At 38.3% G+C, this 12,788-nt stretch overlaps 1 protein-coding gene across 6 annotated transcripts in view; it reads left to right on the plus strand.

The window, feature by feature from the left end:
• TPD52L1 (TPD52 like 1) overlaps positions 1 to 12,788 on the plus strand; it is a 102,447-nt gene that overhangs the window by 60,865 nt on the left and 28,794 nt on the right. For all 6 annotated transcript variants that reach the window (XM_015137317.3, XM_015137320.3, XM_015137321.3 and 3 more), the window contains 1 exon segment: positions 5,565 to 5,680. In XM_015137317.3, the coding sequence (XP_014992803.1) occupies positions 5,565 to 5,680 (116 nt within the window).

The following is a 12,788-nucleotide window of genomic DNA, read 5'->3' on the forward strand; positions in this document are numbered from 1 at the left end:
CCATCTACCAGGGATAGAGCCAGAGGCACACACCTCCTTGGTAAGTCCTAGATATCTAAGGGGTATCTAAGGGGAACTGCTTGGGTTGGATGTCCTGGGCTTGGCTTTTGCTATGCCAAGAGAGAAATAATGATATGTAGAACATTGCCTAAAATAAAAATTTATCTTTGTAAATCTGTTTTCTTGCTGGTAAATCCAATTTCAAATGCCAAAATCTTAAGTATTAACCTTTTCTTTGTGTTTCTTTAACTTCTCTGTCCTGCCGCTGGCAGATGGATGCCTTAGACTAACTAGGAAAATATTACATTTTGGGAGAGGCAAAGAGAATATAGCACGTTAATACTTTTAAAAGCTATTACTCCCCAATTTCGTGCTGCTATAGTTTGTATGGAAATTTTAAAATTTTATAGCATTTTCAAGTATATTATCTGATTTAACATCATTTAACCTTAGCAACAATCCTGCAAGGTATCCATTTTACAGATGAGATAATTGAGGTCAAATGTACTCTGCTAGTTAATAGCAAACCCACAGCTAGAATTCCAGATCTCAGTGCTCTTTCTTCTCTGCCAGACAGGGGGCCACAGTTTGCACATTTGGAAAAGAGAACCAAGTTCATGAAATTGGTTCATAATATACTGTACTTGCTAAAAATGGTGACTCAAGCATTTGCCCAGTGATAATTGCTTTCATTGAAAAATATGTTTTTAATTTTTTCTAATATCTACTTCCATGGTAACTAGGTAATTTTATACTTATTTTATTGCCCTTCTTGCATTATCATCTGTCACTTGGTATCTTTTACCATTTGCTTTTTTCATTCCTGGTTTTGACTTCATTTCACTGGTTAGTTACCTTTTTAATCTACCTCCTCTTTTCAACTACTTCTTGATTCTTGAATTATCCTTTGACCTCATCATTTGATTGCTGCTTTTCTAACTCAGTGAGTTGAACATATTCTGCTGAAAACAGCAGGTCTTGTTTTCATTTTGTCTGTGTTTATGTGACACCCTGTGTATAACTCAGAGAGCACCACTGGGACAAGATGCAACCGAGAAAAATAAGTGCCTAAGTGGAGAAAGGATGAGGGGAACTTAGACCTAGACTAACTAGTAACTGGTCTCTGGGTAGATTTCTTGAATGGGTGGCTTCTGGCAGTGAGACTTTGAAAGATTCATGATGTTTCTGAGGAGTGGGATGTTTGGCCCATCAGAGCTGAAGGCCAGTTCAGAGTTTCTCACTTTATAAGGTTTATGCACCTCCTCCTCTGAAAAATGGAAGCTACCGGCTGGGTGCTGCGTCTCCCTTTCCCTAGATTCACTCGAAGCTTCCCAATTCATGTATTACCAGTTAAATAGGATTTTGAACTTTCTTTTCTTTCTAGAATATAGAAGGTACTAAAGATGTTTGATGTCTTGAAAAGTCTAAGGACCTGGAACTATTGTTTATTCCCTGGACCATGTCTTCTCACGCTATGAAGATAGGGAAGATTGAGAATTTGGGTTCCAGCTAAGTTTGAGCAATATCCATAAGTTCTTGGGCCAGGCTGAGTGGAGAGAAGTCCACAGTGTGTTGCAGTACCCCCAGGACTGTCTCCTGACCCCCAATGCCGGGGGGCAGAGCTTACCTTCTGGTTCTATCTCTCATAGCTGTGCTTGGAATTGCTGCTGATTCCTGGTTTAGATAGTTATCCTAGAGCACTGATTAAAACTTTAAATGACCTGTAAGTTACATTGTTTTACCAGGAGTCTGTTCTGTCCTTTCTCTTGAGTCTGTAGTCTCATAGGTTGCTGATGTTGCATAAAACTGGTACAGCCTTTCTGGGTGATAGTTTGGCAGTAGGTTACAAGACGTCTATGCCATTTGACTGAGTAATCCAATGGATAGGAAGTCATCATGAAGTACCTAATAACTTAGCTAGGAGATGTTCACTGCAGCTTCCCAGCAAACAGGGTAAATTATTAATCATCCATAAGACAAAATAATGCACAACCATTGAAAATACATAAATGTATATGTGTGTCTTTAGACATGAAAAGATATTACTATCCTATTGAATAAATAAACCAAGTTTGCAACAGTAAATCCAGTATCTATCTATCTATCTATCTATCTATCTATGAAAATATTAATACACCTATGCTCAGAAGAAGTACCAGAAAGGAAGGATCAAAATACCAATTTCTGGGTAACAGGATTAATGTTGATTTTAATTAATAATGGATAATTTTATCTTACTGTCTTCTATAATGACCAGATATTACTTATGAAAAAGGAAATTACTTAGCATTGAAACTGTCTTCTGGCATAGAGAGAAGGGATGAGGATCTGATGAACATGGATCAGCAATATGCCATGTTTACGAATGTTTGTTACCATGTTGGCAGTGACATCAGGGTGCCAATGGCACCTTATTGATTCAGGCATAAGGATGAGAATACCAGGGACCCAAGAGAAGGGACAGCTTCAGAACTATACACACTTGAGTCATATTTTTCTTCTTTTTATCTAAAATGTTCTGATTTTGTAGGATAATGATTTACCTTTCTCTTTTGACTTTAGACAAAATGCACTTTCATTTGTTTATGAAATAATTATAAGTACACAAAAGAATATTTACAATATAAAGGTAAAGTGGAGAAAATACTCATGAACAGAAAGTCAGTGTCCAGAAATGGAGTATGTCCATTGATCCTGTAAGAGTTCCCTAAGGCAGCAGTCCCCAACCTTTTTGGTACCAGGAACTGGTTTCGTGGAAGGTAATTTTTCCTCAGACACAGGGTGACGGTGATGTTTTTGGGATGATTCAAGCACATTACTTTTATTGTGCATTTTATTTCTATTATTATTACGTTGTAATATATAATGAAACAATTATACAACTCACCATAACGTAGAATCGGTGGGAGCTCCAAGCTTGTTTTCCTACAACTAGACGGTCCCATCTGAGGGAAACGGGAGACAGTGACAGATCATCAGGCACTAGATTCTCATAAGGAGCGCGCAACCTAGATTCTGCGCGTGCGCAGTTCACAATAGGGTTTGTGCTCCTGTGAGAATCTAATGCTGCTACTGATCTGACGGGAGGCAGAGCTCAGGTGGTAATGCAAGCAATGGGGAGTGGCCATAAATACAGACGAAGCTTTGCCAGCTCGCACACCTCTCACCTCCCGCAGTGTGGTCTGGTTCCTAACAGGTAACAGACCGGTACTGGTCTGTGGCGCGGGAGTCGGGGACCCCTGCCCTATGAGGTCCTCCATTCCTTTCTCCTTTCCTCTCTGCCTTGAGAAAACCACAGTCCTGAATTTTTTATTATTGCCTTGCTTTTCTTTATAATTTAATTCCTAAGTAATATTTTAGTTTTGCATGCTTTTGTACTTCATTAAGTGGAATTATACTTCTTATTCTGCAACTTGAGTTTTTCACTCAATATCTTATTTCCAAGTTTTAGTCATTTAGTATGTATAGTGATAGTTCACTCATTTTTCTATTGTCAAGTCTTTGTCATGGAAATACACCACAGTATATTTATGTATTGTCCTGTTTATGAACTTTTGTGTGACTTACAGTTTGTTGGTACTGTGAAAGCTTTTATTAATGGTGTCTGATGTGCATGTATAACATCTAATGCTCATGTAGATTGTCTCAGGTCTACACATAGTGGAATTACTGGGTTATAGGATATGTGAATGTTCAATTTTAATAGATAATGTAGATCATGCCTAATCATTTTCCAATTATTTTTATCTATTTATATTCTTGCCAGCAGTATATGAGAGTTTCTATCCTTTGCATAGTCACCAACATTTAGTAATGTCAGACTTGTAAATTTTTGCTCCTCTATTGAGCATGAACTAATTTAATTTGTATTTCCCCAAGCATCAGTGAAGTCAAGGATGTTTTCTTGGGTTTATTAACATTTGTAATTTCTGCCTATAAATCATCTGTTCAGGTCTTTTGACCCATATTTCTATTGGATTATTTCTGGTTTTAAAGTGGGTCTGGAGGAATTCTGTATATATTGGGAACAAATCTTTTTACTTATATAAGTGAGAGATATCATCTTCCAATTAGTGGCTTGTCTTTTCATTTTCCATATAGCGTCTTTGATAAAGAGACATTCTTAATCTTATTCATCCTTTTTTCATGGTTTGCCTTTTTGTGTCTTAACAAGTCCCTTCCTAACCGGAGGTTCATAAACACAAACTCCTAGATTGTCTTCTAAAATGTTTATAGTTTTGTCCCTGTGAATGGTTTAAAGGTGTCCAGTGTGTTTTTTTTCTATAGAAATAACTGTTCCAGGACAATTTATTAAAAACCCTTCTGTTGTAGGACTTTCTCCTTAGTTCAACTGAAAACGGGGTCCTTGTCACACAACCGTGAAAGATTAGGCTTGCAGACAATTTGAAGGGTGAGAAAAATGAAATTTATTGGGTGAAAAGGAAAAAAACTCAGCAAAGCAAGAGAGCTTCCTGTTAACAAGCCCCCATCTCACAGATAGAATTCCCAGTTACCACCCTGGAACGAGAAAGGTCAGACTCCTACCCCCTAAAAACGGCACAAACTTCCATGGCTCAACCTGTTGTCCCAGTGCTCAGGCCAGTGGGAGTTTCTCCAGGGACCACTTTGTACTTGAATGTCTCATTTCCTTTCCCTACAGAGGTGTAAATGCCAACTCTGACTTGAATCATGTCGTAGATGAAGTTTCCCTCTGAGTAGGGACTGTTTTCTGGGTTCCCCGGAGAACACAGGCATTTGAGTCAGCCAGATATTGAGGGGCCCTACCAGGGAACTTCTTTATATTTTAAATAATAAGTCATTTATCTCACATACCAAGTTAGAAGCTATTCTGGATTATCCCGAGGCACAATGATGGCATCAACAACCCGGCTCTTCTCGTATTTTCCTCTGCCAGAGTCAGTTTGTCAGTGATGGTTCCTCACAGCTCCAGCTGCTTCGAGCCACATCTGCAGTGGAAAAAAGGCCTTCATATTTTAAATTCGGGACCACCCAGGTGGTGTGCATTCAAGTTGCAAGCTGCTTTCCCATGCAATCCCACTCAGGGTCACGAGTTCTCAGGGGAGGATTATTTTTCTCTGTCCATTCAGTGCTGAGTTGCAAGATGTGTGAAGAATGAAAGTATTTATTTCTAGTTCACCTGACTCTCAGGGTGCAGCCCTTGGGACCTCCAATTTACACAGGAATCTCACATTAAACCCCTCTCCATGGGTGGGCCTTGGGCTTTGTCCTCTGCCCTTACACCCCACCAGACAGTGAAGAGCTAAGCTGGAATTCACCAAGGTGGTAAATGTAGACCTCCCTGAAAGCTTGTCTTGTTTACATCTCTGCCTTCTCATTTTCTCTTAAATGTTTTGGCTTCTTGGTATTCTTTGCTTTCTTGGAGCACATCAAACGTTTAGGAGGATTTTTGTCTTTTCTGGAATTTTTAGTTGTTTTTCAGTGGGAGGGTCTGTCAGTGCATCTAGTCCTCCACACTATGGAAGCAGAAGTTGGTTTAAATTCACTTTAAAAATTGCACTGTCTTTTATCAATTTTGCCTAAAGGTTTGCTGGAGACTGAACCATTGCAAGGAAGAGATGAAGATGCAGTAACCAGTGCTGACTTCTCTAGCATGCTCTCTGAGGAGGAAAAGGAAGAGTTAAAAGCAGAGTTAGTTCAGGTATGTTTAGTGATCTTATTGTTGCTATTTCTATCTCTGGATCTTGAGAGTTATTATTAGTTTGATGTAAGTCCCATATTGTAATTATGTTGTCTTTCATTTAGTAAAATTTCTAAACGAATACATTACAAGATGATTCATTTTTCCAGGGCATTTTTCTAATGTTATCTATTACCTGTTGGTTACAGTTGTAGAATGAATCGTTGTGCTGCCTAAGCAACAATCATAACTGGTTTTAAATATGCACTTCTTATTCTTTTTACTATCAGAATACTATGGGAATAATAAATTACTTACAAACTTGATAGAATTCATTCCAGACCATGTTATAGGTGCAAGATCCTTTTGAAGACCAGTTCTGATTTTAGATCAGCAACTTAGCTCAACAATTACTTTGAAATGATTTTTTAAATGAAAAAGTCAATCATAGAAGCAACTGAATTTGTAAGTTGTGTACTTTTTGGCAGAAAAATAAAGCTCTGGGGGTAGAGAGGAAAGCTATGCTTCATCGAGGCATAATTAGATCTTGTGGAGCTGCTCTGGGGATCTGGACCTAGGGAGGAGGAGGATATCAGGTTCATTATGAATACAAGTCTTTGTTCAAGTCTTTCGCTTGCAATACCCACTTTAGACACTTTGTTGAGAAGCCTTTACTTTCTGGGAGGAGAGTGTTATAGAAAGGGCTCCTTGAGTAGGAGGAAGCATCAGAGCCAGAGGAGCCAAGGCCAACATTCCCTCCCCATTCTCTGTCCTGGCTCATAGGCCAGGAAGATCCTGTTCCCACAGAAGCAAGGCTTGGCCTTCCTGCTTTGGCCTCTCCACAGACTGAAGACACAGCTCTGAGCTTCAGCTTACCCTCTCCCCACTTTGTCCACTTTGAACTCTGAGTTCTAACCTTCTGATAGTGTTTGTCTATAACAGCTCAGAATAATAGTAAAGACTTTCAGGTGCTTTTACAAGACACACCCCCAAGTTAATTTCATTTCAAAATAAAAGAGCAGCACATTCCTCTGGTACAACCAAAAATGATTTTAGTAAGCACAGTGCCTCAAATCTTTAGCTGGGTCTGTCTGTGGCCACTGAGTGGCTGCACATACCAGAGTACATGGACCAAAGTTAGCATTAACAGATAATGGACTGACTCCACATATTCTTATGGCCTGAAATTCTGGCTCATGACTAGTTCATACTAACTGCAGGGTCCAAATGTCATATTCTGCAGAGTGGGGTAAGCCAACTGAGTCTAAGCTAAAGCTTCACTCCATCACGGTGATAATGCTAGTTTAAGTTCAGGCACACTATCCGTAACAGACCAATTTCTATAAAATGCCTTGATTTTTATTTCTCTGGGCCCTAGGATTACTGGGGTATACATACATACATACACTAATATATGTTGATTTTTGTACATTCTCTATTTTCTAAATGTCAACAGTGAGCTTGATATTACTTTTATAATCAAGAAAAAAGTATTGGTTTTAAATGGATGCCACATGAATATAAAGAACTAGAAGTGTTTTCAGAAATTCCTGTCTCATTTGGCCACAGTAATACACTTCCAGCACATTTCCTTCCTGAGAGTTTTTGAGCCTGACTTCTGGAAATAACACCAGACTCTTTGTTAATGTGTTCAAGTTACAAGGATTCATGTTTTGCACTAGCCTCCATGCTTCCTGGCTCTTATTTCTGGGTTCTTCAGAGATGAAGAAGTACCACATGCTGCCAAAGGTAGCATCCTGACTTCCAGCGGCACATGAACACAGCTGTCTGCCCCAGGCCCGGTGAAAAGCAGAGGAAGTGTATCTTTGTAATTTTTTTCTTCACATTTCTCTTTCTCCACGTCAGGCCACCTCTGCTTTATGCTCATTCTGTTTTTCAAACAACTTTCCTTACCCTTTTACAAGTCTGCATGCAGATGTGTGGACACAGGAACTCGAGTTCTTTGATATCACATATGCGTTCGGATTTTACCTTCAATGCTAGGATGTAATTTTAACAAGGACACACAGAAAGCCATCTCTGCAGTCTCACTGCTGGCCTTATGGAGAACTGAGGCATCCTCTGCCCCAAATCTCCACAGAGATTCTTTACAGGCCCCTGGTCACAAACAACTCCTCTTTCTGTCTGAGGAAAGATCCTACTGGGTCTGTTAGCTCCTTGGGTACTGAAGATACCTCGGAGACCAGCCTATTAGATGACGGCCTTGGAGTCAGGCACTCAGTTGTGGTCATGATCCAAAGCAAGACCTGTGTGTACAAGGACTTCTGACCCCTGACTGCTTTGCTGAAAAGAGGTCTTGAGTGTGCCAGGTGTCCAGTCTCCTCTTTGTTTCCTTCCTCTCCCTACTTTCCTCATCTCCTCTGTGAAATAAATAATTCAAAATAAAAGCTGTTGGAACTTTAAATTATTTTGAGTCTTAAAGGAATGTGATTATGGGACCTGAGTCACATAACAGGCAGCTATAACCTAGGCAGCTGTAACCAGTTTCTCTAATTATAGACTAGCCTTTTCGTTACCTACATTGTTTTGTAAAATGCTATAAAAGACTAAAGGGCACCAGAGAAGACCTCTTTTATTATAAATTAACTTCCCTCTTTATTCTCTTACACAAACACCTTAGATTGTTTAAGATGGAATGTTAAACATATACTTTTAAATTGGAAAAGAAAAATTAAACAAGCTGTAACTAATCGAATTGCTGTAACTCATAAACCAGCAATATATGGAAGATGCTGTAATCCTATTAAATTTCTTTGTTTTTTGCCTATGTACATAAGACTTTAACTTTTCAGCTTCATAGCACTAGCCACATTCCTTCAGAGTCTGTGTTTCCCAGATGTCTATCCTTAGCTTTTCACTTGAATTAACTCTTAAACTGGATTCTGATCCACTTTATTATTTCAGGTTGACACCTCCTACAGCTTTCTGGCTATGCTGGATTCCTTCCTCCCAGTTCTCTTTCTCTTCCCTCCCCTCTGTCTTATCCTGCATTATCTTGTTGATAATATTCCCATGAGATTGCCCTTAGACTTCAACCAATCTCATAACTCCATTCTCCCACACAGCCAACGTATTTTTGTCTGCTTACCAAGTGCTGGCAAGAGGAAGACTTCCTCTTTTGGTAGGAGATGTAAAATAAGCCAGTAGTGTCCAAAAGGCTTACATCTTGGACAAATTTGGCATTTTAAAAGAGGAATCTCTTGGCCAGCCATGGTGGCTCACGCCTGTAATCCAAGCACTTTGGGAGGCCAAGGTGGGGGGTCGCCAGAGGTCAGGAGTTCGAGACCAGCCTGGCCAGCATGGAGAAACCCTGTCTCTGCTAAAAATACAAAAATTAGTCAGGCATGGTGGCACACACCTATAATCCCAGCTACTCGGGAGGCTGAGGCACAAGAATTGCTTGAACCCAGGAGGCGGAGGTTGTAGTGAGTCAAGATGGTACCACTGCACTCCAGCTAGGCAACAGAGTAAGACTCCATTTCAAAAAAAAAAAGAAAAAGAGGAATCTCTTTTAACATAACTTGATCTTTAATTTATTGTTGTGGTCATGCATTATGTATCTTTTTTATAGTTCGTCAAATGTGAGGCCAGTATCACCTCTGATCTGGTGCACTGGTTCATGCATAAAAGGAAGGTAATTAATATTTATAATTAGCTTGAGTTATTTTATATTTTAAGCAAACATTTATATTTGTAAATGCCAAAGGTAGAATATGCTTTTTTTTTTACAAACCTTGTCAATAAATAAAGAAGTAATCTTCTGTTTCAGATATTTATTCTCATTAGTCTTATTACCAGACACCTTTTCTGAGGTCTTTACACATCTGGTTTTTTTTTCCCTCTCTCTCTTTAAACACACTTGCCCAAAAATCTGTGCCACTATCATCCCACTCCCACTTTAATTTCACTAAGCTGCATTTTATGCTTAGTATTTCCATAACGTTTCTTGCCTTTTGAAAAGGATAAAGTTTTGGCATTAGTACTGTAAATTTGTGATTATATAACAATCAAGTACTGCCAATATCCCTGAGATAAGATGACTTAAGAGAAATAGGCATTAATAGAAATAGGAAAAATACCAGACAGCATTATCAAGTAAGTAAAGCCTATTTTCATGCTCTCTCAATCTCTCCTTTGGCTCTTTCCTCTTCCTTTCGTCTGTGCAGTCCCCACGAACACACAGTGCCCTCAAGCTAACTGTGTCTTACACTTGCAAAGAAGTGCCTTAGGCTCTGGGCGTCTTTCTCTCTCTCTCTCTCTGCTCCTTCCTGAAGACCTTAACTCTCTCTGGACTGAGCTAGTGGACAGCTAATGTGTTCATAACCATAATATCTTATTGTTATGCCCCTCTCAGACAGTATCTACATTTTAATCTTGGGTCTCTTAGCCAAAGGCAGGAGGAGTAGCCCAGAGAGGCAGGCCTTGAAGCCACGTGCACATGAGACCAAATGTGGTGACTCCTAAGCAACATACGGATGATGCCTAGTTTATGAAAGTATTTTTCCTTCTGGGTTGCAGTTAGAAATTTTATGTAATCTAGCAGATAAAACAGAAAAACAAATTTTATAAATTTCATACTGAAGCTAATTCATTAGCTAATTCAGACTAGTTAGTTCACTTTTTTGCATTTTTCTTTAGATAAATTTGTATAATGTACACTTACCCATTTTAAAGCGACCAATTCAGTGGCATTTAGTACACTCACAATGTTGTGTTGTGTAACCACCACATCTGAAAGGAAACTGGTACTCATTAAGCATTGCTTCCATTTCCCGCTCCTCAGTCTCTGGCAGCCACTAGTCTTCATTCTGTCTCTATGGGCTTACCTATTCTTGGTATTTCATATAAATGAAATCATACAATATGTGACCTTTTGTGTCTGGCTTCTTTCACTTAGCCTGATGTTTTTGAGGTTCATCCATTGTAGCATGTTTTAGTACTTCATTTTTTTTATGGCTGAATAATATTCCATTTTATTTATCTACTACAATTTGTTCATTCACCTCTTGATGGACATTTGGGCTGTAGTGACCTTTGGTTTATTGTGAATAGTGCTGCTATGAACACGTGTGTTCATGTATTTGTTTGAGTACCTGTTCTCAATTCTTTGGGGTATATACCTAAGAGTGGAATTGCTGAGTCCTGGGGAAATTAATTCTGTGTTTAACTTTCTGAGAAACTGCGTGACTGTTTTCCACAGTGGTGGAACTATTTTACATTCCTACCAGTAATGTACAGAGGTTCCAATGCCTCCACATCTTTGTCAATACTTGTTATTTTCCTGTTAATTCATATTTAAATAATCAAGCTTAAATATCTAATCTTGGGCATAAATATTCATCCTACAAGGAGATCTTCTAGGGAGTCAAGAAACCAAAGAACTAGACCCTTAATTTGGAATGAAGAAATAATTATTCAAAATTAAAAGGAAAAGATATATTAAATACTTTCATTCATTAACGTGATTTACTTGCACTTCATCTCATTCCAAATTGGATGTGGCTTACAGCAGCACTTATAATATAGAGTTTCCATACTACTTGTATCAGAATATCTCAGGATGCTTTTGCTAAATAACGTAAGTAGTCTGCCTCCACCAAATCTAAGGCCTTGAACTCTCAGGGCATTAAAAGGCAGCAGATGCCAGGGAATCTGCATTTTAACTAGGCTCTCTTATTTAAACTGAAGTTGAGAACCACTGAGATGACTAGACCGAACGATCTCAGTCAGATAAAGGATTGAAGTTCATCAGCAGCAGCCTGTAAGGTATTTGTAGTTAAAGACCTCATTGTGGCAGGACCCTTGGCTCTGCACAAAGGGAGGTGGTTGGTCCTTTGGAACCTTACAAGTTAATGTAATTAAAGAGTGTCTGTTTTTCCAACTTTAGGGATTTGCTTAATAGAGTTTTTGGCATATATTTAGATCTCTGATAAATATTGCACTGAAATGGTTAGAATTTTATTATAGAACCTGAGAATACATCCAACTTAAATAGCTGACTTCATGTCTTCTTATTAGAGGTCTCTTCCCCATGTGTGCCTTTCAAAGTGTGCCTGAATTTTTAAATTATTAAATGTGGGACTTTATATTTCTTTCTTTTTTTTTTTTAATGATTTTTGTTAAATTGGTCACTTTAATGTTTCTATCGCTTTTTGGGGATCAAGATTTTATTAAAAATTTAATGGTAGCTCTGAATCCTTTACTCTCTCCCCACCTCCAGATAACAAATGAATAATCCACAGCCCCCCGTGATTTTCAATACACTTACGGGGCTCCATAGCTATGAGGTTGAGAATATTAAGGTGTTCAAGCTTCTTTCTCCTTGTGTACATCTGTAATTTATTTCAGCAAGTTAAAATTTTTTCCCATTTTTTTTTACACAGTGGAAAATACTGTAACACTCAATATACCAAAAACAAACAAACAAACAAACAAAAAATAAAAACAAACAAAAAACAGACTCTCAGTAATTTCAGTCACTCTAAATGAAAGAAAGCAGAAACGGCCTTTTTAATGGAGAATAAAAGGCTGACAGGAACCCCAAACATTTTCTGTGGTAAAAGAGCAAGAGATACAACCATGAGAAATATTGGGCAGTAGATTAAATGCAGGAGGACAAATTGACAAAGATGAAAAAGAGAAATATGACATGATAACAAAAGAATAGAAGGGCTTAATTTTAAAATAACAGTGTATTCTCATTTAATGGAGAGACTAAAAGCATCATTCTCTTTGGTGGTCCCTAAATATACTCCTTTTATAGTCATCAGTGTATGTGTGTACACTGAAGACTCTTGCTCATCAAGGAAAGACAGGGTTCTGTTGATTATACTATGTTTATAGAATATGTAATTCACTTTAGATTTTAGAAGGGTGTCCATGTACATATGAAAAATGTTCCATGAACATAAAGAAATGGATAATGTTAAATTGCCAGGACATTTTGCTGATATTAAAAACCCCAAGATATTTCTACTTCTTACTGTGGATGCTTAAGATGCTTGTGCTTCAGTATTTCTGCTTGGTTTGCTTACATGATTATTTGTATATATAAAGATTCCCAGAACCATTTCTGTCTGTTCACTATTGGGGCTGGTAAAAGACTGGG

The sequence above is a fragment of the Macaca mulatta genome, chromosome 4, assembly GCF_049350105.2.
Source record: "Macaca mulatta isolate MMU2019108-1 chromosome 4, T2T-MMU8v2.0, whole genome shotgun sequence".
NCBI lineage: Eukaryota > Metazoa > Chordata > Mammalia > Primates > Cercopithecidae > Macaca > Macaca mulatta.